Source organism: Pseudorca crassidens, chromosome 9 (genome assembly GCF_039906515.1).
Source record: "Pseudorca crassidens isolate mPseCra1 chromosome 9, mPseCra1.hap1, whole genome shotgun sequence".
Classification (NCBI taxonomy): Eukaryota; Metazoa; Chordata; class Mammalia; order Artiodactyla; family Delphinidae; genus Pseudorca; species Pseudorca crassidens.
The window spans coordinates 27,368,701-27,395,620 of NC_090304.1; the positions used below are offsets into that span (position 1 = coordinate 27,368,701).

General features: G+C 36.6%; 1 protein-coding gene across 1 annotated transcript in view; it reads left to right on the plus strand.

Moving 5' to 3' along the window:
• DCDC1 (doublecortin domain containing 1) overlaps positions 1-26,920 on the plus strand; it is a 456,279-nt gene that overhangs the window by 355,494 nt on the left and 73,865 nt on the right. The window contains exon 20 of the mRNA XM_067749533.1: positions 22,676-22,799. Coding sequence (XP_067605634.1) covers positions 22,676-22,799 — 124 coding nt within the window. The remainder of the gene's footprint in view (positions 1-22,675; positions 22,800-26,920) is intronic.

Here is a 26,920-nt window from a genome sequence, read left to right on the forward strand (position 1 = left end):
AATTAGGGCTTGTCTGAGATTTTCTTTTGATTAGACTGAAGTTACATATTTTGGGGAAAAATATCACAGAAATGATTTGCCCTTTTCATTGCTTTATATCAGGGTGTGCATGATATCACTATTACGTATTACTGGTGATATTAACCTTGATAACTTAGTTAAGATGGTGTCTGCCATATTTCTCCACTGCACAGTTACTCTTTTTCCCTTCTCCTACTCTATTTGTCAGAAGCAAATTGTTCAGCCCTCATTCAAGGGAAAGAGAATTAAGCTCTACCTCTGGGAGGGAAGAGTATTAAAAAATTGGTAGACACAGTTAAGACACCACAATAATTAACAACTAGTTGAGGGGCAGTATCCAGAGGCTATGCAAATATCAAGTTTCTCCTAAGTTTTGCTCACTAATTTAGTATTTATCAGTGGATCTTGCCTGTTGCAATTATTACTATTGTTGTCCTAATGGGGATTTTTTATTACCCTCATTTTTTCTACAATTATTAATTGGAATTCTTTTGTAAGAAGGTTAACCCATTCTCCCCCATTTACTTATTTATTCAGCCTCTTAATTATATTCATATGGGCCCGTGGATATTTATTATATTCTTTGTATAATACAGTCTAACACTTTTATTTATTTATTTTTGCTCAAATTGTTCATTTCAGGCATTGTAAGCTCTTTCGGTTTGCCTCCTGTTTCCTTTTGACATATACTATACTTTTTTCCCCTTCTTTTATACTTTTTCTTACTTTCTGACAGTATGAGATGCTCCAGAATCATCTTGTGTGTCCCCTGCCTCAACCATAGTATCAGCCATTTTCATTGCAGAAAGCTATTTAGAAACCAAGGTCTGGGCGCTAAGTGTGCGTATCACTATCGGGTTGCTTTTCTCCTAAGCCCTCTTAGCAGACAGATCTAGGACCTGTAGGTATATATACTATCTTTGTAAACATGTGAATTTATATTCTTCCTACGTCTTCTATCTATCTATCTGTATATGGTAAAATAAACATGAGTTCACATGGGTCTTCTTGACTCTGACCCAGCACTACAGGGTTCATTCTAACATTCCCATCTTGGTTATTTGTAAGGTTATTTGAAACTTCTTTCTTTGACAGTGAGAAACCTGGTTCCTATCATGTATAATATAATTTTCTCATTCTTTCAACTTTAACATATATGTAAGAATGTCAGAATTGCTAAATCTTACTACTATGTGAAACAAATTTAATAAATGGAGTGCAATGTTTGTGTGCATTTCTTTTTGTCCTTAGCCTTCCAAGATATAGACAAACACTTGTTTTTCACAGTCTTTTAGGTCAATTTCTTTCTTCTCCACCCCGTCAGTGAGTTTGTGTTATACATCTGTAATACAGTTAGGTTGGTTTACTACAGTCTGTATTCCACCCTGATTCCCCCCAAACCCCGGTTGGTTTTGTTTTGTAGATTTTGTTTTTTAATTTGCAGACAGTAAAAGTCACTCTTTCTGGTGTACAGTTTTATGGGCTTTTACAAATGCATAGAATCCTGTTCTCCCCACCCCAGTACCATTAAGAAATATGATTTTCCTTATTTAGTTAATATGGCAAATTACGTTGACATTTTCAAATAATGAACAGGTCTTGAATTCCTATAATGAATCTCACTTGCTTATGTGCTGTTTCATCCTTTTTTTTTTTTTTTAATTTGCTGGATCTGATTTGATCATAATCTGTTGAGGATTCTCTGCATCTCTGTCCATGGGAAATAAGGGTCTGTAGTTTCTATTTTGGATAGATCTTTGTCTGAGTTTGGTATTGGGATAATGCTGGCCTCATGAAATGAGCTGGGAAATACTCTTTTCTATTTCCTGGAAAAGAGTTTATTGCATTCATGCTTTTATTTCTTCTTTAAATATTTGGTAGAATTCAGTATATTTGGGGAAAGTAATTTTATATAATTTCTTTACGTGGAATTCCATTTCAATTTTTAAATAAATAAAGCTTGGTTAGTATTCAGAAAAGTTAAACCTACTCTGTGACTGAAAATCAAAATTAACTTAGTTGATTTAGAGTTTGTTACCAAATACGCAAACTGGTTTGAGTTCACCATGATTTTTGCATTATACTGTGGGTGAAATTCAGCACTTATTTTCTTAGAATATAATACATAAAAACAAATTTTATTTTAGATTCTTTATATCAAGACTAATATTTAATATTGACAATCAGGAACTAGTAACTTTCCCTGATATATTACACACTGTCTTACAAAATACCTCGAACCAGATGTCTAACTTTTGGGCTTTTTGGTTTTGCAGGCTTCTTTGTGGTTAAAGTTTTCAGTCTTTTCTTCAGCTTTATGTCTCTCAGTACTATCATGGCCTCCCCATGCATGTAACAGTGTACCCTATAAGGCCTGCTGAAGGTGTGACTCAGCAAGTCACCGTGGTGATGGAAGCAAGAGCCAGGCTGTAGGGGCATCAGTTATTACTGGGTAATATTTAGGAGCAGTTTCTTTCTCAGAGCATGCTGCAGCCTGCTTTGGAGTCCTGTCTTGAATAGCTTGAGTCTGAAAAGTCAGGTTGGTATCCATCTTTGGTAGGGCTGCCTCAATGAATCTGGGTTTAAAGGATTCTTTGGAGGTCAGATCTTCCACTCAGCTGCAGAGAGATTACACTGTGAGGAGCCTGTCCAGTCATTATTTGTTCATCATAAGGGTTTAACCTTTAGCCAGACTGGTACCATTTCAGGGCCTTGTTCTCCTGAAAGTAACATTTAGGATTATAAGTTTAACATATGGATAAATTTTGAGTAAAAAAAAAAATAGAGCATTTCTTTTTAAATGACTTGATGTTCCTTATTTTATAGTTAACATATATTCAAATGATATCCTATAGAAATAAGCATAATTTGATTTGTCTTTCACATGGCAACCTTAAGAGAGAGCATTTAAATCTTCATTTGCATAATATTTCTTTCTTAGAAAACTTGAGGCAGGGAGCAGATCCCTTTCATCTTTGTTTTCCCAACGAAGAAACAGTAGTAGGTGCCAGGTAATGCTGGTTGAATGAATAACAAGTATGTAGGTGAAGTATATGGTTTTCCATCTTGTTTTATCCTTAATTTCCATTTTCAGTAAGTTTATTTTTTCCCAAAAAGGTTTTAAGAACCTGTTCTTCTCTTTATCTAACGCTATGTAGTACAATTTACCACCCACTTTATTTAGAAAAAAATTTACTTGTATATTTATTGGTAAAATCTTTCCTAAAGAAACCTCTTTTGGTGTCATGCATACTAGATACCTCCAGAGTATATATATATTTCAAGCCAGAGAAGACAAGGGAAATGAGGAGAAAGAAAGAAGAGATCGGGTGTGCAGGTTTGTACAACTGGTTTAGTTGGGTTTGAGTGACAGCAGATCCTAGTGATGTGGCAGGCCCTGAATGAGTATCTCATCTAAATCTTCCTAATCCAGGCATCTGACCCAGCAGCCACTGAATTTTCCTTCACATTACTTAAGAGCCTTGCTGGTTTTCACCAGTGATACTGTTCAATCTTTAGAATTAGACGTCTAGAATTTGACATTTTGCTTATTGAGAGTGTCCACCAAGCCCAGTGGCCTTGCATGGGCTCACTTTGTCTCTGGGTTGGTTCCTTTCTGCAGCCACACTTACTCCCAGGTGTCATGCCACCCTCCTCCTTAAAGCTGCTCCCTCCTGTCTGCCCTGGAGGTCCTGGGCGCCCATTATAGCCGAGCACCTGCTGCTTCAGGCTGGCCTCCTCATGGTTTCCAGGGATGTCCCTTTGCCCTCTCTCCGCAAGCCCATCTGTCAACTGCCACACGCCCTGGCAGCACCTATTTTTATGCCAGCAATATTACAGCTTTCTCACATCAGCTTCTCTTCATAACTCTCACTTAAATGGGGCTGTATTATCCTAGGAAGCTTCCCACCCCAGAATTATTTTGAAATGGCATAATTTCAAGTCTACTGGCCTGGAAAGTATCACAAGAATGGGAAGTTCTCACCCATGTTACTTTCTTGAACATAAGTTTGCTTCACCGCACTTGCGTGATTAGCATTAGTGAAACTATTTGTGGCATGTCTTTACTAAATAACTCTTTAAGTACAATTACACTGTGTAAATAGCTTAATACAGTTAATAAGAAGAAAGTAAACATAGAATTGTATTATAAAGACACATGTGCTTTATTATTGGTGGAGTCCAAATGTCCTCAGACCTCATTAGCCTGAGGTACAAATAAGGTCACACTGTAAATGGCTATGTTTCCTGGCTAACAGCCCCACCTGCTAACTGGAGCATCTTAGCCCTTCTGGCTCTTCTTCCTTACCTCTCTCTGGTTATTCCTGAGCATCTCCACAGTGTTTCACGTATATTTATGGATAGTCCTCTTGTCTCTCATATTCTTTGGTTATAGCTTCCTTGTTAAGGACATACACCTTGCAAAGAAGGATGTTACCTGTACTACAGGTGCGTCCGTGACCACATGGCTTCCAGTGCATCTCAACACTGCAAATACCTCAAGATGCCAAAAAGTGCTGTGCCCCCTTTAGTCTGCACAGTGATAACACTAGGTTATGCTCCTTGGAGAGCATACATTTAAATGAGATCTCACAGGAATAAGAATGATTTTATTTTTTTCTCTATTAAAGTACCTAAGGCATCTTACACTGTGTATACATATTCGACTGCATACATAGGTTCTGCTGTAGTTGACACTCCAGCTCTAGCATGCCCTTTGTCACTAAGATTCTGAAGCAACCTTTATGGTGCCTTGTATTTTTACAACATCTCTTGAGAAAACATCTCCACGTCAGCAGTTTTTTTCTTAGCAGACTTTGGGACTGTCTGGAGTAGAGATACATCATTCTTCAGTTTTGCATTTCAAATTTCTTGGGCTCAGGCGTGCATGCACACATGTACAAACACAACTGTTCACTCCCCAGCTCACCAAACAAAGACCCAAGTCTTCCTCTGACCTCCTCTTCCCCCCATTCAAATCAACTTTTAGTAGACTGAGAGGTTTCCAGCCCATCATTGCATAAGAGCAATCATGAATTGGTTTTATTTTTGGCGTCTCACACCACTTGCTTAAAAAATGGCTTCCTAGATAAGAACATGAGAAATATCTTGCATGTGTAATATTATATATTGTTTAAATAGGATGTTTTATCCAATACTCTATGAATACATTCTGGAATAGATTTGAGCAGAAATAATATATTTTGCCTGGTAGTGCTGTCTTAGACCCCAAAAGCACAAACATGCTTGTTTCTGATGTGTAAAGCACAGAAGAGAGCAAAACCCACTTAAATGAGCTTTAAATGCACTTATTTTGACAATTTTGATGTGAGGTTGGTGCATTTCTGTGTATTAGAGAGTGAGGATGAAGAGGACATAAGATTCTCAGGTTCATTTCTACCCCCCCTCAAGTTCATTTTTAATTTTCAAAATTCCCAAGGTCAGTGATAGGGTTCTCAGACTGAACTTGGGAGTAGAAAGAGCGGTCTGTGTTAATTTGGGTTGTCTTGGGGTTTTTTGGAATATGAGTGCTCTTGATGGAACAGTGTTTCACTCACATTAAAGTAAATATTGAAAAATAACTGCTTTCTCTGCAACACGTGACCTAGGTCTTGCCATGGTCATTTCTTTGTTCTTATAGGATCTTTCAAAGCATTTGACACGTTTAACCTCATCCTTCCTACTTGTGAAACACTTTCTTGTCTTGGTCTCTCTTCTACCACACTGGACACTCCTTTTCAGTCTCTTTTGCTGCCTGCTTTTTTGTTTTTTTGTCCTAACTCTCGATATCGAGTACCCCAAGGCTTTGTCCTCTGACCTCTTCTCTTTTACCTCTATACTCCATGGATGATTTCATCTGCTCCCGAGGCTTGAAATGCCATCAGGACTCCAGTGATTCCCAAATGCATAGGTCTAGTCCCAACAGCCTCTGCAGGCTCATAGATCCAATTTCGTACCAGACATTTCCATTTGGCAGTGGAACCTCAAACTGAACATATCCCAATTAGAAAGGTTATTTTCCTTTCTCAAACTTGCTTCTGTTTTAGTCCTCTCCATTTATCCATGTCCTCAGGCTGAACACCTGGGCATTGCCTCACTTCTTTTTCCATCACCAGCCCCATCCCAGTACCTAATCCATCCTCAAGTTCAACTGATGAAACTGTTCCTTGATTTCCATGCCTAGATCTAGAATCTGTCCATTTATTTTGATTTCCACTAAACTCTAGTCCCGGTTACCATCATCTGTTCTATAGCAATTGACTCCTGCCTGCTGTTTCTGTTTCCATTTTTGCTCCCCTACCATCCATTCTCCATCAGCATCCAGTCTTTTATTTTTAACTGAATATTAGATAATGTTACTCTCATCCTTAACAGTCTCTATCATGTTTAAAATAAAATCTCAACTTTTTACCTTGGTTCCCCAAACCCTACAAGTTCTGGCTTCTGCCCACCTCTATGACTGCTGTCTCCACCCCATTCTGCTCCAGCCTTCTAGCTCTCCTTCTGTTTATGGAACATACTAGGCTTTGTTCCATCTAGTGCAATCGCACCAGTTGTTCCTCTGGCCCCAATTACTCTTCCCATGAGTTTCATATGGCTCTTTCTTTCTTGTCATTCAAATCTTAGCTTTAATGTAGCCTCCTACCTTCCCTGATAACCCCACATAAATTAGTTACAGAGTCAGTCCATCATGTTGACATATTTTAATTCTCTGCATAACACTTACCATTTTCACACCTTCTTTATTCGTTTGTTGGTTATAAGCTCCATGATAGCAGTAAACTTGTCTGTCCAGTTCATGGCTATATCCCAAGTGCCCAGAAGAGTTCCTGGCATTGTAGACACTCAAGAAATATTTATTTGAGTGACCCATTTTCATTTATAATTTTCTCTTCACAATTATATATATTGTTTAGAGAAATATGTATTATATATTATATGCATTTTTTTTAATACAGTAGGAGTTATTTTCAGCAGTCACCTCATAAAGAATACCATTCTTTTTGGTAGTATTTTTCAGTACAATGAATTCTGGTTATGAGCAGAGCTGTTTATATTCTTACAGATATTTGGAGTTTCTTAGATTTGCGTTACTCTAAATGCTTAAATGGGTCAATTTTTTTCTCTTCCTGGAAAAGAAACTACTGATTGTCTGCCAAAGTTTCTTCTTCCCTCTTCTTTAATTATCAAGGGTGGGAATGGGTCTAGACCAAATACTAAATTCACTAATCTCCACTGCAGATATAGGTGGCCCCTGATATGAAAAGTGGAAGTCATTAGGTAAAATCCTTGGAAAAACTATTTAAAAGGTTTTGGCTAAAGTATTAGACAGGTACCGTTTTACTCCTACCTTTCCCTTCTTGCTGCTTGGAAAATGGCCATGATGGCTGGAGCTGCAGCAACCATTTTGTGATCATGAGGCAACTACAAGGAAAAGACATAAGAATAGTGGAGAGAAAAGAAGACAAAGTCTGGGTTTCTAATGACTGAATAACTGTCATACCAGTTGGACTTCTAATTTCTGGATTTATGCATAAGAGAAAAATAAATTTCTATCTAAAAGAAAACTTTATATATATGTGTGTGTGTGTGTGTATATATATATATATATATATATATATATTAGTCCACTATTATTTGAGTTTTCTGCCATATGTGGCTGACCCTAATAATAATTTATCTCCCTAAAGAAAAATATGGCATCTCTTTGAATGTTGAGTATATTGGAATATCAATTTTAGTAAATTATTTCATTAAATGATCTATTTATTAATTTTACATAAATTATTTAATTTGGGAATTTATTTCTATACATGTTGTTTTCCACGTTCTCATTTGATGGAGGCACTATGGCTTAATGAGGAGGATGTGTCTTCGGAGTCAGATGATCATGGGTTTGAAACTTAGCCTTGTCACTTACCTGACCTCTGGCAAGTTTCTTAATATTTGAGCTTCACCTTCCCCACCTCAGCTTATTAATACCTAATATAATTTTAATGAGAGTAAAGTGAAGTGAGGGAAATATTCTATCTCTTGTTTGGGGTTGTGCTTCTGCACAGGTATCTACATGTGTAAAAAGTCATTGGGCTATACATTTAAGATTTACCCATTATGTAAATTATATTTTAATTAAAAAACTGGCTGAAACAGGCATGCCATAAGTGGAAAAAAAAGAAACGCAAATACTCTAACATTTTAATATGATTATTTTATTTCTATAATAAAGAAGATAATCATTCTGGGGAGAATTTACAGGTATTTTAATTTTAAAATTCAGAAACTGAGGTGAATGCATTCTGCTGGAAGTGTTCACATATAATACAGCCTGCTGAAATTTTCACTACTAATTTCGGACTCTCCTTTTAGAGTTCTTTACCCTAATATCTATAAGATCCACAATTATTGCCAAGATGTATTGTGATTTTGTTTCCTGTGCTGAAGTTTTGAGGTTTGGGAAGCAGAATCCAGAAAAAATTGTGTTTTCATTTAAATTAGGGGGTCAGTATCCCCTTCCTTGGAATGATTACCAAGGAATGATTGTTCAGTTGGAAGGAGGGGTCATCTGATTTCTATAAAAAAGACTGTAGCCAAGGTTAAATGTGTGGGCTGTGAGACCCTTCGACCTTCACCAGGAGCTCTGGATTCCCGCTCCACTCCTTTTAGGACCAACTTTATTTCTTCCCTAAGTTTGTGAGTTGTCATCCCTAAAGATTTTCTCCTTCTCCAGTCCCTTGTCCCATTGTCCCCAAATGTACTCAAGCGACCCATGTGGCAGCGGCTCCCCCTGTCATTTGGGAGGTGCCAATTTGCTTCTGTGAGAGACAGGCTGGTTTTCGCATTACACTGGCAGCCATCCTGGACTTTAAAAAAACAGCTGTGTGGTTGCCAGCTGACCTGCTTTCAACCAAGCAGCTGCTGCTTAAAGTCAGGGGTAGAGTTTGTAAATCCTTGGGGATTGAGAGCTGCTCTTCACGCACCTTTGTTTGAGAATACGAAATGTCCAGGTTACGAACTATGTGAATTTCTTCCACTTCTGATGGAACCACAGCAGAGGATGTTCTGTGCTGGTTAGTTTAAACCAAAGGTCAGACCGGACGAATGTGTGTGTGTATGAGGAGTTGTACGAATCTGGTTATTCTCCTATTTCTCATCAATTGCTCACCAGGCTAAAATTAGCGATTTTTTGTGAGAGAAACACCTGTCTTTTCCAGGTTATTTTTGAACTAGGACAGTGAGAGATGAACAGGAATCCTTTTTTGTGTGTGGAATTTGGTGTTGAGTGGCATATTTTTGTTGGTGAGGGAGAGAAGAGGCCAATGACACAGTTCCATACACACGTGGCCACACACATACACAGAGTGGCTGTAACTATGGATTTAGATATCTTTATTCCTGTCTTCGTGAAATAAACCCTAAAAACCATGGAATAAACTCCATTTATTTTTGCTCCTTTTACCTCCTCACCTGTACGCTGCACAGTAATTTAGCTCCCCAGGACAGCTTTTAAGATTCTAATCTTGTTCCTTTGTGGCACTTTTCTCACAGCAGTAAGGAAAGGACTGGCATTCCTCCACTATTGTATATAAAGGAGAATTCGTTCTTGGAAATAAGAGCATTGTTTATGTTGAAATTCCCTTAGCTTAGCTGAACCTTCGATTATATCGCCCATTCAGATAACCAGATTTTGACCCCCTGTGGTCTGTTTCCATTCTCGGAGAATTGTCCACAATTTATTTCTGCTCTGGAGATTATTTCTGTGAGTGAGAGAAAAAGAGACATCTGGGAAGATTTTGATTACTGAGTCATATATAAAAAACTCTAAGCACACTTTTAAAAGATACCATGTGAGAAAGTATAGCTTTTGCTACAAAATAGCAAATTGAACTTAGTTACTGCTGAGGTGGCATTTGTAAGCTGTGACTGTATTTATGAATCACACTGTTAACTTGATTCCAGGTAGCATGGAAAACATCTTTATTTGTAGTTCATAAATCTGGAGAATGTTATTATTTGAAAAAATCCAATATGATTTTTATAATTTTTAATGGGACCCAAATGCAAACTAAATAATTCTGTTATTTTAGTGGAAGTTTGGTGAATTTAGAAATAGATCGTATAGACCTGAAAGTGCTATGTCAGTTTTATGCAACATAATACTGATGGTATGAACCCCCATCACAAACTGAGATTTGTCTTTTAATTCTGTGACATTTTGTTTCCCCTTCATATTTAATCTATTTATTAGACACTTTCATCCAGAAGCAATAGAAAGTTGGCAAAGACATGTAATGGTCAGTATATTTTGCTTAATGGGAAATACTTCTGATTATGCATTCAGAAATTGGGAAAATATTGTTTCATATGCTCTCATTCCCATTGCTGAATATTACAAAGACCAGAGAATATTCAAAGCAAAGGCAATTTTTTATTTTGTTAAGTTCATGTTTACGGCATTGTGTACAAAATGCACATAAAAGACATTTTCTTATCTATTCCTATTATATTAGAGAAGTTCATGCCCTGCTCTTAGCATCTTTCAACACAGCTGTAGAGTAGTTTAAAGGCTATTTTTTAAATAAGTGATGCTCAATTTGTCTTTGATGATCCGGATGATTCAGGTGAGATGGGAGCACGGTCGGGCCCTTATTTGCATAAAAATTAATCACAGAAAAATGTAAATTGATAAAATTTTGCCTGGCTTTTCCCCCCTATTTGAGAACCCGTGGATGGCTCCCAGAAGCAATCATCTCAGTATGGGGCCGCGTTGGATGCTGTACAAATGATCACATTTGTGTTGAATACTCACTCATTTAAATGTCAGCACTGATGGGGCAGTAGAAAAAATCAGTAGAAAAAATGAAAAATAAATACACAGCAGCTGAAGACTATCAAATCCGTGGGCACGCTTTAGAGATATATGATCTAATGTGAAAAAATTGCAGATTAATTATCCTTTTTGCAAAATGGTAATTGTTTTAGTATCACACCCAGAAAAAAATCTGCAATTTATTTGGAATCAAACAAAAAACAGTAATATTAAATACGTCATTACATCATTGTGTTTGTTAGAAGCCTGCAATTAATTCCTAAGTCTCCTTAGGTCTTTAAAGCTACATAAAATGAAACAAAAGAATGTTGCTATTAATTTTCAAACAAATGCTTATCTATCAAATCAGTCTGATTTGTGTGAAAAAGGAGGTAATATTATGAAGTTTGGTGGGTATTGTGTGTTAATTTCATGGTGCTGCTGACACTTCTGATAATGTCTTCCCAGATCCTGTTAAAGTTGTAATGTTAAAATTTGAAGGTTTTCGTTCAGTGGCAACATTGAAGAAGTCATGAAGTGTATTCTTAAAAAAAGATGCTTTAAGAAAAACAACAGCAGTACTAATAATGGGGGAAATAGAAACTATTTGTGAGATTCCCCCAAACAGAAATTCTTTGGACTGCCTTTAGTGCACCATTAACATGCATGACTTTTCACGCATGTAATTTATGTGCATATTTGAATTTATATTTAGCTATTCTAAGGAAAATAATAAAACCTTAAAATTTTCTTAAATAAAAAGAGATGTGAGTGGTGTCATTTTCACTCCAAAAGATGGGTAGAAGGCACCATCATTATTATTACTAATAGTTTTACAGTTTATACAATCCATTTATCTTTGTTTCTGGGTAGCTCTCCTTGGTGCTGCTTTGGTGGTCTCAGTGTACAGTTTACCTACAGCTTTCTAGCACAGGTGGATATGAGGTTCTTTCTTATTATTCTATAACTTTAGCATAGATTTAAGTGATTGAAACGTTGAACACATCTTCATTAGCCAGGGAAGACAAAGTTAAAACATAGCCTTTCCACCTGCTGATTTACAAACTCCCATTGAATTAATGTTACATTAACCAAAGTCGATTGTGGCAACACACAAAAAATATTTGGAGATGGTTGAAATCTACTGTTATTACCAGAGTTGCTTTGTAGTTAGCTTAGAGAATAGCCTTTAAAATTTAAATTGACCAACATTTAGAGACCATGCCTGTTTTAGAGATTAAATATAATTTGTCATATAGTGAGAATAGCTAACACTGTGGGTCACGTACCATTTATGTCATTTAACAGTAACATAGCATTTAACTCTGGAAGCCAGCCTTTCCAGAGTGCTGACCATGGGCCGGACACTGTTCTGTTCCTTTGTAGATAATGATGTGTTTAATCTTTATAACAGCTCTCTGAAGTAGGTATCTTGTTATCCCAAGAGTGACAGGTCCGAGGTCACCCAGCTAGTCAGAGGTGAAGCCAAGATTTAATCCCAGGGGTCTGGCATCAGACTGCTTGCTCTCAATGACATTGCTCTGCTGACAAGTGCCTGGTGAGCACATCTAGGTGCCAGATCTGCTGCCAGGTGGAGTCTTGGCAAGAGAAAGGGCTTTATTTTTGTGACTTTAGAACTTTCTTTTTATAATTGAAGCTTGAATCTATTTTGATATCAAAATATGTCAAGTAACACATTTAAAAATTTTATCTGGTTGAAAACTTTATCTTAAAAAGTGACAATTTATGTCATCATTCGACTAAAATTGGAGAACCTTTTTGGTCACTTTAAGATCATGAGACATGAACAGTCACTGTTTTTCTGAACAATATTGTTACTGTTGAGATGAATCCTTAAAGGCAGTAAAAGAGATCCTTGTCCAATTTGACAGACTTGAGTCTCTGGGAAAGTTCACGTGCCCCCATTCATTTCTCTGTCCCTGGTATAGTTCATTTGTTCATGTTGAGGCATTATTTTCATTCATTTACCCATGCATGCAATTATTGATGCATCTACCCATCCATCCATCCATCCATCCATCCATCCATCCATCCATCCATCCATTTATTCAATCAAGCCTCCTCTTAAATTTTCAGGTTTGGGATAAAAGCAATCCTTTTATCCCATGATAAAATAGAGACTCCCTGCCCACAGCCTACTCATCGTCTGTTCGCAGCCCCAGCTATATCTAACACTAAATGGCATCCAAAATGTATAGGTAGCCACACCAGCTCCCATGTCCAATATCTGTTCCACCCCAAGCAGTGCAGTCCCTTGGCCACCTTTCAATACTAGGAACCGCATGCCAGCAGGAGGTTTACAATCAGGATAGAGCTTGGGTGGAGGCTGCTCCAGTCCCTGAAAGCAAGTTTGGGACTGTTTGGTCAGGGAATCCTGAGGTCTCAGAAAACTGTCTGGAAGTGGAGAAGAGGCACGTGAACTCCAGCTGGACACCTCCCCTTGGTGCTATGCACTCCTCGCCCACTGAGTGAAACAGGGGAGGGAAAAAACTGTGGTCCAGGGTAGGACCACTTGTTGCCCAGGTCTACGGTTGGTACTACATTCTACAACTGTATATTCAGTGCAGACTCTGTGCTAGATGCTGATCTAGGCGCTGGGGATGCACCATTAACAAAACAGACAAAATCCCCATGAAATTTACAGTCTAGTAGAAATAGACACCATTTCTCATACACTGAATTTTATGCTGCTCGCAGTATCATACTGTGACAAATGTAGAATTGTTCACGTGTCTTTATTAAAAGTTTCTTCTATATAATGCACTGCATTAGAAGAAAAATATAGAAAACCATTTTTTGAAAGGTTCAGAGACTATGGGAAGTCACTGTTGCTTCTTGTCTCTCAGAGAAAACTCACTTTTTCTGTGAAAGAACAGAAGGAGGGCCATCTTACATCCTGATTTTAACAGTTCACTCAACAAACACTTACTGTGTACCTCCTTTATGACAGTAATACTTGAACTGAATTGTTAGAATTACTGCATAGACTAGGTTACTTTCTGAACAGTCAAGGCTCTTTATGTCTAAAGGTATGCTTTCCCGTAGGGACTGTGTGATTCACTGAGACGTAGGGATCTAAGTTTACTACAAGCCCTTCCTATAACCAGCCGAGTAAGTCTTACTGGACCTCATTTCCCTCGCTGAGAAATGATAGGTTAAATAAAGTAGCCCACAAATTCTTTTCAGATCCAAGAAAAGAATCATCTGGTGGCTGCTGTCATTACTTGGTTTGTAGCCTCATCACTCTAGTCTCTGCTTCCCTGGTCACGTCGTCTTCTCTTCTGTAGGGTCAGATTTCCCCCTGCCTCTCTTTTATAATGACACATGCTTACACCTACTCAGGTAATTCAGGATAATCTCCTTGTGTCAAGATCCTTCACTTAATCACATCTGCAAAGACTGTTTTTGCCTTATAGAGTAACATTCATATGTTCCAGGGATGAAGACATGGATATCTTTTTGTGTGTGTGTGTGGTACGCGGGCCTCGCACTGTTGTGGCCTCTCCCGTTGCAGAGCACAGGCTCCGGACACGCAGGCTCAGCGGCCATGGCTCACGGGCCCAGCCGCTCCGTGGCATGTGGGATCCTCCCGGACCGGGGCACGAACCCGCATCCACTGCATCGGCAGGCGGACTCTCAACCACTGCGCCACCAGGGAAGCCCAACATGGGTATCTTTTGAAGGGCCATTTTACAGCCTACCACAGATCATAATGTACTGACACTTTGTTTTGCAAATCTTGCAATGGTCTTGGCCAAACAACGAAATATTTATTTGGTCATAAAGAAATTAATTGGTAATGATGGAATTTCAGGACCTAGTTTTGAGACACAATTTTGAGTAGAGGGCCATTCTATTATCTACCAAATCATATTATGCAAACGATCTCTTACTTTACTTACATGTAAGAGGAGTCTTGCGTGTTACTTATCTTCTCTTGCTTCAGAGTTAAGAATTCAAGAATTTTGGTATCAATTGATGGGGAATTGAGAACCCAGATTCACTAAGTAGATTTTAAATATAGTCCAGATTAGCTCATTCAGTCATTCCTTTATTAAGTGGACAGAGCATGTCCTAAGGACCAGACTCTTGCCTGAGTTTTGGGAAATCAACTTCCCATCTCTTCCATGTTGACCCCCCTTGCCCCCACAAGAAGAATCAGTGACTCTCTGTTCAGTTCTCTGCAGTACCTTGTATAATCCCCACGAGCCCCCATCACCTATGTCACTGGTCCATTTTCTCACCAAACTGGGACTCCTCATGGGTAGAAACTGTCTCAGTTCCTTGGATCCCTGGCACCCAACAGCATAAATGTTGAAAATGTGTTGGATGGACCTTCCAAGGACCAACTTTAGGCAAAAGATCCTTACTGTTACTTGATGAACTTTGTGGACTTCCTATTAATATTTATTATTTTTCCAGTGCTCTTATACCTCATCACTTCTTTTCTTTAGATGACTGCTCTTGTCCTTTTCTTTTGGAGCCTCTACTTTGTTCTTTCCCTCTCAGTTGCTTGTTCGTCTTTTTTCTCATCTGTTTTCTGGGATCTTTGTTTGATGCAGAACTAAAATGTGACTCACAGTTGGCACTCCAAAGACCTTAAAATCTGTTTGGGAAAATACTCCTGAAGAGGAAATACTTATAAAAAGTTACCACTCACTTCCTCATGACTGCCAATATCTTTGGACCATTCCTGAATAGTGATACAGTGATAACTAAAGTCCATCCCATGATTCCCTGGGAACCCACACAGCACCACCTTAAATCAGGCAAGTGGGGTCTATCTTTTTAATGCCAATATTTCTGAAGAGCTATCAGTCACTGTCTCTAAGAGCATTTCTTAAAGGAGTCAGAGAAAGTGACCACTGGACAGACCAGTGAGTGAACATCAAAGAAAGGAGAAGACAGGACAGGAATTGATGAAAGCAGCAATGAGAATTCGGAAAGAGATGAGCCATCAATGGTGGCAGCAACCCATGAAAAGTTCCTCAGAGGTAAATAGCAGAGAAAGCAGTAAAAGGTTCAGAGGAAGCACAGGAAAAGGTAAAAGACTGGAGCCATGGAAATGACCAAGATGATACTAGAAAGCATGTAGGCTAAGCTGCTCTGACAGATACTCCAAAACTTTTAGGCTTATACAGAAGCTCATTTCTCTCTGCATGATGGTTTATAGATAGGAGGTACTAGGAGCTGGTAGGTGGCTCTTATTCTTATCATGGGGTTTCTACCTAAGGGCCTAAAGTGGCTGTTTCAGCTCTTGCCATCTCAGCCAGTGGGATGGAGAAAAGCGACCAGGGGCACACATGTCCAGTTGTTTGAAAGGTGACGTCTATGAGTGAAGCACACCATAACCACTCACAGCTCTTTTGGCTGGAACTTTGATGCATGGCTAAACCTAAATGCAAGGAAATCGTGTCTTTAGCTGGGTAGCCATGTGCCCATATAAAAAAAAATCTATTATTACTGAAAGAAGGGAGAATTGATCTGGGGGACAACTGCTCCCTCCTGATATGAATAAATAGAGGCAATCAAGAGCCTTAAATGGTGAAGCACTTTGCTTTAAGCAAAGGAGTTGGCTAGATATAACAGACTGGGAAGTGAAAAGCTATAGACATAAATCAACTCTCTTCTAGCTAGAACTCTGTGTCTTTAAAAATCATATACATTGGAGCTATTATGTAACACCAAAAGATTGTATCCTTTTTCCATATCTTGAAATGGCATCTTTCTTCTTCCCTCTCATTATCCCAAACTCTTTATTCTCCATGTATACAGAATTCATGCATCCTTTTCAAGGATTTTTCTCCCACCCCAACAGTTTCTTTCTGTAATATGGAGCTCATATTATTTTCTTTCCATTAGGTCTACCTACTATAAGTCTTATTGAAAGTGCTATTTTTTTCCCCATTACATACTGTCTTGTATTGTTGTCAAAAACTTTCCAGGTATGTAATTTTTGCTTCTTCCTAAAACGCTGTAATTTTCTTGAAGGCAAAAGCCCTCTCTAACTTCTTTTGCATTGTCTGTAGTGCCTAGCGTAGTGCAGGGGAGAGAGAGCAGGCACTCAATAGACAGCTATTAATTTGTTTTGTTTGCATAAAAATTGATACAGAAACTTCAGGTAGTGGATACCCCAAAGACCTCAGATACCAAAGCTAAGCTATCAGGCCCAGATAGGTGATTAATTAAACAGATTCAAGAACTGAAAGGCCACGTCGGATCCCACCATAAGCAAGTATTTGAAGGGAAAATGGTTTTTTTGTTTACAAACCGAGATTTTACTGTACTTGCAAAGAGAGCTTTGCTTTTACACAAGTATAAAACTCCCTGACTATGGGAGATAATGATAGGTTTTTAGTGCTGAATATAGATTACGTCTATGTATCCAGAATCTAAATAACCAAAAAGCTCAACCAACTAGAAAAACCAAACAAAATAGAGCAGGTCAAAGACTTTTTCAGGCTCCGGACACGCAGGCTCAGCGGCCATGGCTCACGGGCCCAGCCGCTCCATGGCATGCGGGACCTTCCCAGACCGGGGCACGAACCCGCATCCCCTGCATCGGCAGGCAGACCCTCAACCACTGCGCCACCAGGGAAGCCCTCAAAGACTTTTTTTGAAAAAAAAAAACCGGCAAGAGATGTCAGGTGTGACTTTAGATCCATCTGTATATCCCTTTATTTTTCTAGACTAAATACATACATACTCCTGGCAATTACCATTAATGGTAACTATAGGTTTCCACTGTATTTCATAATTGATGTTTTAAAAAATTGAATTGTATTAAGTCTTAATTGATGATTTTCAATTGATAGAATATAATATACAATTATGGAAATTGTTATGAAATAAGTATTCTTTTCAGCATAATTGTTGGAACTATTTCTCATTCTTAAAAATTCCCAGTTATGCAAGATGGAAACATGATCACTGAGTTCCCCTCTTAGCCTTTAGCTGCCATTAAAATTCATTCTCTGTTTTAAGTACTTTCCTAGTTATCAAAATAATGTGAAGAGATGGAGCAAATGGGAATATATAAAACAGAAGAACAAATTCCCTGTGTATTTATTAGTTTCTACAAGGTATTCTAGGAAAAAAGTAGAATAATGTTTAATATGCAGAAATTACTTGATCTTTGTAAATTTTGGCTTGTAAATTAAAAACACTGCAGTCTTCAGTGCCTTGTTTCTATTAAAGTTATTTAAAATTTAAATCTTAAATTATTTTCTTAAACTATTAAATTTAGCTTTAATATTCAGTCTAAATTGAAAGATTAATGTAGCCTAAAATATTGATACAATGATACTAGTAAAAGCCTAGAGACTGATAACGGATGGATTCAGATTTCTAGTTATGTATCTAATCTTTTAACCCTTATACAATGTTTAAGATGAGCTTGTATATGTAGTTCCTGATTTCAAATAATTTCTTCTCTCTCTAGAGGACTAGACTCTTAGAAACTTCAAAATAGTTCAAATCTATGGAAATGTGTTGGGCTATTACTAAATCCCATCAAAATAGGTAGTTATTCTACTATTCTTACCATTTTTGCAATCTGCCCATTTCTTTCTCCTATCCTTTTCTTTTTACAGAGATGGGGCACCCAATGTTAGCCTTATAAACTGATTTCTATCAAGATCCATGTATGCAACATATAACTGTTTTGTATGAATAATGTGTTTTCACTATTTCTGAGGAGTCATGCAATTTTAAATTAATTATAGATGAATTCTAAGTGGCCTAATCTTGCAGCTTAGATAAACTTAAAAACTGAAAAATGACCAGTTAAATAAATAAACAGGTCCTGGTGTAAAGCAAAGAGTTAGACTTTCTTTGACAGTTGTAGGATGTGCATCTGGTCATTTTTACATGCATGTTTATTAGAGACTGCTGATTTAAGTTGGAATTTGCCATAGTATTTATAATTTACTCTATCAGATCCAAATTATATATTGTATCATATTTTATTGCTATGTTCATTACATTGTTGGAAACTATGTAATTGTGTCCTGATGGAATATGAAAAAAGACTATTTCTCTTCAACTGGGACACGTTTAGGTTTCTTTTTATATTACTATTGATTTCCAAGAGTGCAAAATAATACTTTTCTGTCACAGTGCATACAGTCCTGCATGATGTCTCAGAGCCTGTCACAATGCTGAAGTTCTATCAAAGGCACTAGACTCTGAAAACATTATCTAAAGTGTTTTTGTTTCCCATTCCTTTATAAGATTAATTGAATAGAGCATTCTGATTAATGATTCCATTAATCAGACTAAATTGATATGATCAATTCTGGACTTAGTTTTTGAGGGAAGAGATATCTGTCAACTGAAATGCTGAGGAATGATCCTCTAAGATTTTTATCTTTTAGGTTTATGTAAATCCAGGAAGATATTTTAACTTTGGTCATACTTCTGTCCATGAAGGTAGATACTCATGAAATATCATAAATAGAATTTTACCTTTAATGGAAAGGCAGGGTTAATAAAGATACTGTTTTAAATAAACAAACTTGCCTTTGAAACTTATTTCGCTACCTTGTAGCATGTGTGTATATATGTGTGTGTTCAAGTAAGTCTTTTCAAAACATGAGATGTTTTGTTTTATATAGTGTTTCTATTATAAATGACAATTATTTAAGAACACCTTCTTTCATACTGAAGAAACGAATGGAAAATATTAAATAAAAATAAGTTCTCAGAGGGGCAAGAAAAAGGCTGCCTGAAAGCATTGCACGAATCATTGTCTCCACCTAGTGCTGACTTTCAGGAATTAAGATTCCAAAGTCCTTAATGATGCTGTAAAGTTCTAATTTATGTTATGCACGTGTACAGTCATTATAGCTGGGCCTGCTAGTGACATTATAGTTAAGAGTCTGTCAGTTTTTCATTTATAAAACATCATATTAAGAGGTCTATTGCTTTTACATAAAAGCTCACACTGTGCTGGAACTCTGCAGTCCAATGGCCTTTGCTGTATGTGAATGTTTATTAACAGTGTTATGTTGAACTTGACCAGCTCCTTTTAAAGACACCCTGATGGGGTGAAGTTACATAGGCATCTCATTCAGAAGGATGACTCTTTTCATCAATAACCTGTCCTTTACCTTATGGTAATCGCCCTACACGCATCAGACCAGTGGACATCTAAAAACTCTATTGATGTGGCAGGCCCTGGATTTTTCATAGGCTATAGTTCCCACCCTGTGGCACACAAGAGGAGACTAACAATTTTGGCTACTAATGGGAGGAAAGCAGGAGAAGGTAGTTTCATGGAAGTCAAATGAAGTCAGGTCAAATCAAGAAAGTGTTTTTAAAAGGAGGGAATGATCATGTTAGACCCTGATGTTAGTTCAGTTATGTCTTGAGAAATGACCTTTGGCTTTAGTGATGTTAAAACCCTGATGGGGCATTTTCACTGGAGTTTCTGAGATCTCTAAAAAATCTAGTTGGAATTGGTTTAAGAGAAAAAAGGGAGGAGAAGAAGAGGAGATGAGTCTTTTACGGAATTTGCTGTAAGGGAACACAAAGAAATAAAGCAACAGCTGGAGGTGGACAGTGGGGGTATAGAGAAAGTTCTTTTTTTTTTTAAGATATCAAGCTTTCAGACATTATGCAGATGGAATGACCAGAAAGGCAGGAAAATTAATAGTTCAGGGTGGGAACAAAGTCCTAGATGAGAGAGGATAAGGATCTAGCCAACAATCAGAAGTGTTGGCCTTAGATCGGAGCACGAACAGCTCTACGGTAGCAGGAGGTCAGGTTCTAGGTTGGTAAAGAGCAAGTCTCTCCTGCCACCACCCCACAATATCCAGGCCCCAAGAACTTCCAGCAAGCTTTTGGGACACTTGGGCCCTTGTACAGAGGGTTGGATATTGCAAATGGTTCTGATGAGCCTGGGCAAGCTCAGAAAACTTTTAGGCTCAGATGACCATCACATGTGCTAGAAAATTATGGGTGATGGGCTGCTTCTCTATTCTTATTCATTAATCAGTGATTTATTATATTAATAAATGTCCATCATTTCATTTCTAGGATGACTATTACTTAGCTATAGTGATTATTCTCTTTCCATAATGTTAAATTTTATTGGCTAATATTGATTTAGGAATTTCACATCTTTGATTTTAAGTAAGATTGTTGATTTACTTCTTAAATTACCAGTGACTGACTTTATTATGAAGCTTATCTCCCATTCATGGAATGAATTAGCTAGTTTCTATATCTTTATGGTTTAGAATGTTTTATATAGTACGAAAATGATCTGTTCCATGTCCTGTGAACTTATATGAGCAAGAGCATACTTTCTATTTCAAATCTTTAAGGGTTTTCAAAAATTATTTCTTCAAAAGTTGTGCATTTATTAACATATACATGCATAATATACTCTTTTAATATTCTCTATGCAAAATATTTTGTTTGATTTCTCTATTTGGCTTGTATATTTTTTAGTCTAAATTTATTTGCATGAGATTTGCTATTTTACATTTCATTTCAAAAACATTTCTTTAAACGTTCTACTAATAGTCTAAATATTTTCTAATTCTTTATTTATATTTGAATCTTTACTACTTTCATCTGTTTTCCATGAGATATATTTAAAATAAATTATTGAGTTGAATGCTTTATTAATTTCCCTTCTCTGTTTAGCTCTTAATAAATAAGCATTTAACATTATAAATTTATCTTTCAATGTAATTCTAAATGTATTCTTTAAGTTTTCATGATTATTATTTTCATTGCTTGCTAAATAGGTACTGATCATGTTATCTTTTTCCCCTTGTCTGGTATAATAGTATTTTGAGAGAGAGAATGTATTTTTAAAATTGTCTTGTGGTTGAAATTGTGAAATTTAAACTTTCATTTATATCTAATTTTGTGTCATTTGTCTCAAAGTGTAACTTGTTCAATTTTTATTTTAAAACTGTATTGAAGTTTAATTTGTTAGTGTGTGGAAATATTACAATGTTTCAAGAATTATTGAGAAAGACACATTTTCTGTTAACAGACTAAAATGTCTATAAGTAAATGGTCATACTTCCATTTACTAGTTTTAGCAGTCAAGTATTTTATGTCCTTACTTGTTACTTAAAAAAAGTTACCTACATCTGTGACTCTATTTCTGTTTTGTAAATAAGTTCATTTGTACCAGCTTTTTAGATTCCTCATATAAGCGGTACAAGGGGGTAAGCGGGGAAGGGGGGATTGGAGACTGGGACATTGACATATACACACTACTATATGTAAAAAAAAATAACTAATAAGGACGTACAGTATAGCACAGGGAACTCTACTCAATACTCTGAAATGGTCTATATGGGAAAAGAATCTAAAAAAGAGTGGGTATATGTATATGTATAACCGATTCACTTTGCTGTACACCTGAAACTAACACAACATTGTAAATCAACTATACTCCAATAAGAATTTTTAAAAATTTACCAAGTAGTTCATAATCTGTTGGTGATGTAATGACGTCTCCCATAGGGATTATATATATGTTGGTTTCTCTTTAAATGTCTAAAAAGTTTTGCTTGATTTTTTTTCTGTTAGTATTGTTATTTATGTCATTGTTATTATAAATTGACTGTTATTCTACTTTGCCTTCTGCCTCAAATTCCACTGTCTATTATCCCAATTTTTAAAAATGTATTCTTTCATTAAAAATTACTTTTATTTATGTCTCTTGTACACAGTAAATTATCAGATTTGGGTTTTTAATTCAAACTGAGTTTTTGCCTACCTAATAAGAAGTACTCAATGAATATTTTAAAGTGATATTTAACCTTGCTAAATTCCTTTTTGTCTTTTATTTTGTTTTAGGTGGACCATAAAACATGAAGGGACTGGTAAGCCAGGCCAGTGGAAACATTCCAGAGTTGAAAATCCGCTCTGGAATAAGCTTACCTACATGTGGCCAGTCCTTCCCAGTGGCCAACTTAATGAGGTTGTACTGCTTAGTATAAGACATCGTTGTTGAGCCTTATTTTAAGTCCCAGTATGTGGTCAATGTGTGTGAAAATTTCCATGAAGTTTTTGATTTGCAGTTGTTAGGTGCAAGTGATCAATTGATGCTGTTGTTCTATCAATTAATTAGAAAGATGCATTTAAGTCATCCAATATGGAATGGGCATGGAATTTATTTCTTCTTCTAGTCTGTCATATTTTGCTTTATATATTTTGAAATTTAGTTCTAGACACACACATGTTCAGAACTATTATATCACCCTGATGAATTGAAACTTTTATCATTATGTAGACTCTCTCTAGCTCTAGTAAAATTTTCAGTTATCCAATACGAATAGAAATATATCAGCTTTTTTTGTTGTTGTTATTTGCCTTATATATCTTCTTTCTATCCTTTTACGTTTTATATTTGTATACTCTTCTGTTTTAGGGGGACTCTCCAGTAATCAGCATATAGTTAATTTTTAAAAATGGTCAGACAATCTTCATTTCTAAACCAAGGGATTTAGTCTTTTCTATCTATTGTAATGACATATATATTTGGATTATTATCTGCTTTTTTCTCTGTTTCATTTTTCACCATTTCTTATATTCTTTTAGGTTAATTTTTTTCTTGTATTTTTACCATTTGCTAGATTGGAAATTGTATCCTCTATTTCCATTTTTTTTTGTTATTACTTTGAACATTTTAGCTTGCATATGTAAATGATCAAAATCTAAAGTTAACAAATATACTTACTCTTATCTTAAATAATTGAGAACATTAGAATGCTTTAACATCAGTTGTCTGATTTGTAACTTATACACTATTATTGTCATCTATTTTATTCTTATCTTAAAAAAATTTCCACAAGATATTAACATTGTTGTATGTGGTTAATATTAATTTAGATTTACTCCTAATTTTTTCTCTTTCTTCTTTTAAGTCCTTGTTATATCTCAGTCCTTCCAGCTGGGGTTACTTTCCTTTTGCCTAGTATACCCTTCTTTTAGTTTTTGGTAGCAAACAGTTTTTACTTATCTTAGATTACTTAAAAATTTATTTTTACTTTTACTAAGTGAACTTAGTCTTTTATTTTGCCCTCATTCACATAGGGTATTTTCACTTAGCAAACTGAAGATAACATCACTGACTTTGCTGTTTTTGAGGAGTCAGCTATAATTCTGAATATTCTTCTTTTGAAGGTAATCTGTCTTTTCTCCCTGACTGCTTTTAAAATCTTCTCTTTTCTTTGGGTCTCTTCAGTTTTTTTATTTTTCCTGCTCAAGGTTCTTGAATCTGTGGATTGATATCTTGCATCATTTCTGAAAAATTATCACCCATTATCTCTTCAAGTATTATCTCTCTTATCCCCTCTGTTCTTTATAGAAAACTCTGATTAGGTGTATGCTAGACCTTCTCATTTTGACCTTCTTGTCTCTTAACCTCTCTTTTATATTTTCCATTTCCTTGCCTCTTTATGACGTATTTTTGGATCATATTTTGAGACATTTCTTTCAGATTATTAATTTTCTCTTCATCTTTATCTAATATGCTTTAAACTGCAAGTGAGGTCAGCCCATGGTATGAATTCTCAATGAAGATTATTTTTTCTTCCACACAGAGAAAATGTTTGAGTTGGTCTATTTTACTTGCAACCACTGAGAGTTATTGTCTCTGGCTTGCCTTTTCAATGAAATTTATCCTTTTGTGGTTCTTGTTTTATGAGAGGAGAGGGTCTCCTGTTAGAATTCCCACCTTGGCTGGGCCTTGAAATTTGTCTTCTGCACCCTTCCCCTCAAGACCATGGAAACAGAAGTTTGCTGGGTTTGGAAAATTTCCTCAAGATAAGATCCAGCTTCAGCACTCTGTTTACCTCTCTGGGTCTCTAATATGTCTTGCTTTATTGCTAGGTCAGTGATATGTTCCAAAAGATTTTTTAAAAATATTTTATCCTGGGCTTCCCTGGTGGTGCAGTGGTTGAGAGTCTGCATGCTGATGCAGGGGACACAGGTTCATGCCCCAGTCTGGGAAGATCTCACATGCCGTGGAGTGGCTGGGCCCGTGAGCCATGGCCGCTGAGTCTGCACGTCTGGAAAAAAAAAAAAAAAAAATATATATATATATATTTTATCCTGATTTTTTTAGTTGTTTTGTCAAATTTTCTGGTCTCAATCAAGTTTTTTCTTTCCCCTTAAATCACAATTCTCTATGTGTCCTCAGTGATTGAATCAATGAGTCTCATCACTTTAGGGGAAGGACAGATGGAACCATTCCAGCTGAAACCAAGAATTCATTGTTTAGAGCCTCAAATATGCCCTAATATTTAGACTGTAGTGAAGCAACAGTCTAGAAATCTGAGGCTTTTTTATTTAGAGAGAGAAATGAGATCTTCAAAATACCAGAGGCTGTGGTTTGGGTAGCCTGAGCCAGTGGCTAGATGAATTATATGCCTAAGACTCAGGGTTTGCAGCATAGTGAGAGCCAACATAGAGCCAGGGGTGGAGAGGTGGCACAGAGACAAATAGGCCCAGCATAGGCCAAGAAAAAAAACTGTGAGTTGTGCTAATTGTAGGCTTTTCTTCAAAGGTTTAGGAAGGCTAAAACCTAGAGAGCAGAAAGTATAACTTACTTCTCAGCTGGAGGTGAACAGATATCAGCAGGTTGCCCAGTATCCAAAGAGGAGAAGAGCACATCCTTAGAGATCTTTGAGGGTCAAGGACAAGTACCACATATAGACCATGAACCCTTTTTCCCAGTGGTATATGGTTTATTGAACTTTCATCTATGCCCAGAAACCACATTGAGGCAGGGGAAAGGAAGGGTATATCCTTGAAAAGAAATAACAGTTCTGGTAAGAAGTTTGAACATTTAATTTGATTCAATATGTATCCAAAAGTACAGAGCTAAAAACTAGACAAAAAGGCTTTTCCAAATTGGCAGAAATGGGGACACTTCCAATTGGAATATTAAGTTTCCCACCCGCCTGGAGGTGGACAGGGATGCCTCATAAGGAAGTGTACTTTCTTATACACGGAAAGAGAACAATTTATAATTATTGTAGACTTCACAGATATTGTGCTTACATTTTTTTCAACCTCAGTATACAGGTAAAGTAATTCATTTAACTAATTAATTGACTTAAATGATGAATGGTAATTATATTAGGAAATCTAACTTAACCATATTCCTTTTAACATTTACCTTTTAAAACAATAACATTTTTGCTAATAGTTTAGAATTTGCCAACTAAATGATCTTAGGAATGAAAATGGATTGCCCCACAGTTCTCTAGCCATTCAAACAGAACAGTAGCTTTTAGTGAAATGGTTAAGAAGTCACTGTACTCCAACAAAACCCTGGCTTTGACCTGTAAACTCAATAGAAAGGACTAAGGCACTAAATAAACTAAAGTGAGGAAAATGGACCATGTATTTCAAAATGACTCAGCCTAAGGATCCTCTTATTTCTTGAAATGTTTGAGGAAGAGAAGAAAACACTTACAAGCAGAGAACAGAGACAGTTCTCATTCCAATTCAATGCACTCTACCTGACTTCAAGTCTGGATTCATCTTATGTGAAGGAACTGTATTTTCTTCCAGCCCCACTTCCACATAATTGACTTTTTAAGCAAAAAGATGATTTTATCTATGTGTAATTAAGCACAATTCACTTTTTCTTGGAAAGACTTTACGTATAAATAGTCTGTAATTAGGAAATGTGATATTCATACTGTGGGATTCAGAACCCTTTGATCACTATAAGCATCTATGTTAATTTTATTCCAGATTTAATCTACCAACTTTATTACTTATCTCACCACTATTTATTATATATTTAGGCAATGCAGACAAAGCAAAAATGGAGACAGACATGGTTCCTACCTTCATGGAGCTTACAGTTTAAGAAGTATAGGCTGTGTGTCAAAAAGGAAGGAACCAGAAAAGGACAAAGGCAGACTCTGTGAATAACGGACAAAGAAGGGAGAGAAAGAAGAACTCACAGAAAAAGTTTGGTGTCCCCTTTCAAGGCTGTTTGCTGAGCCAGTTTATTCAGCCAGAGAGTTAGTATGAGGAGAGTTAGCTAGGCTGATCGTCTGAATGGGCTTGAAAATTAAGTCA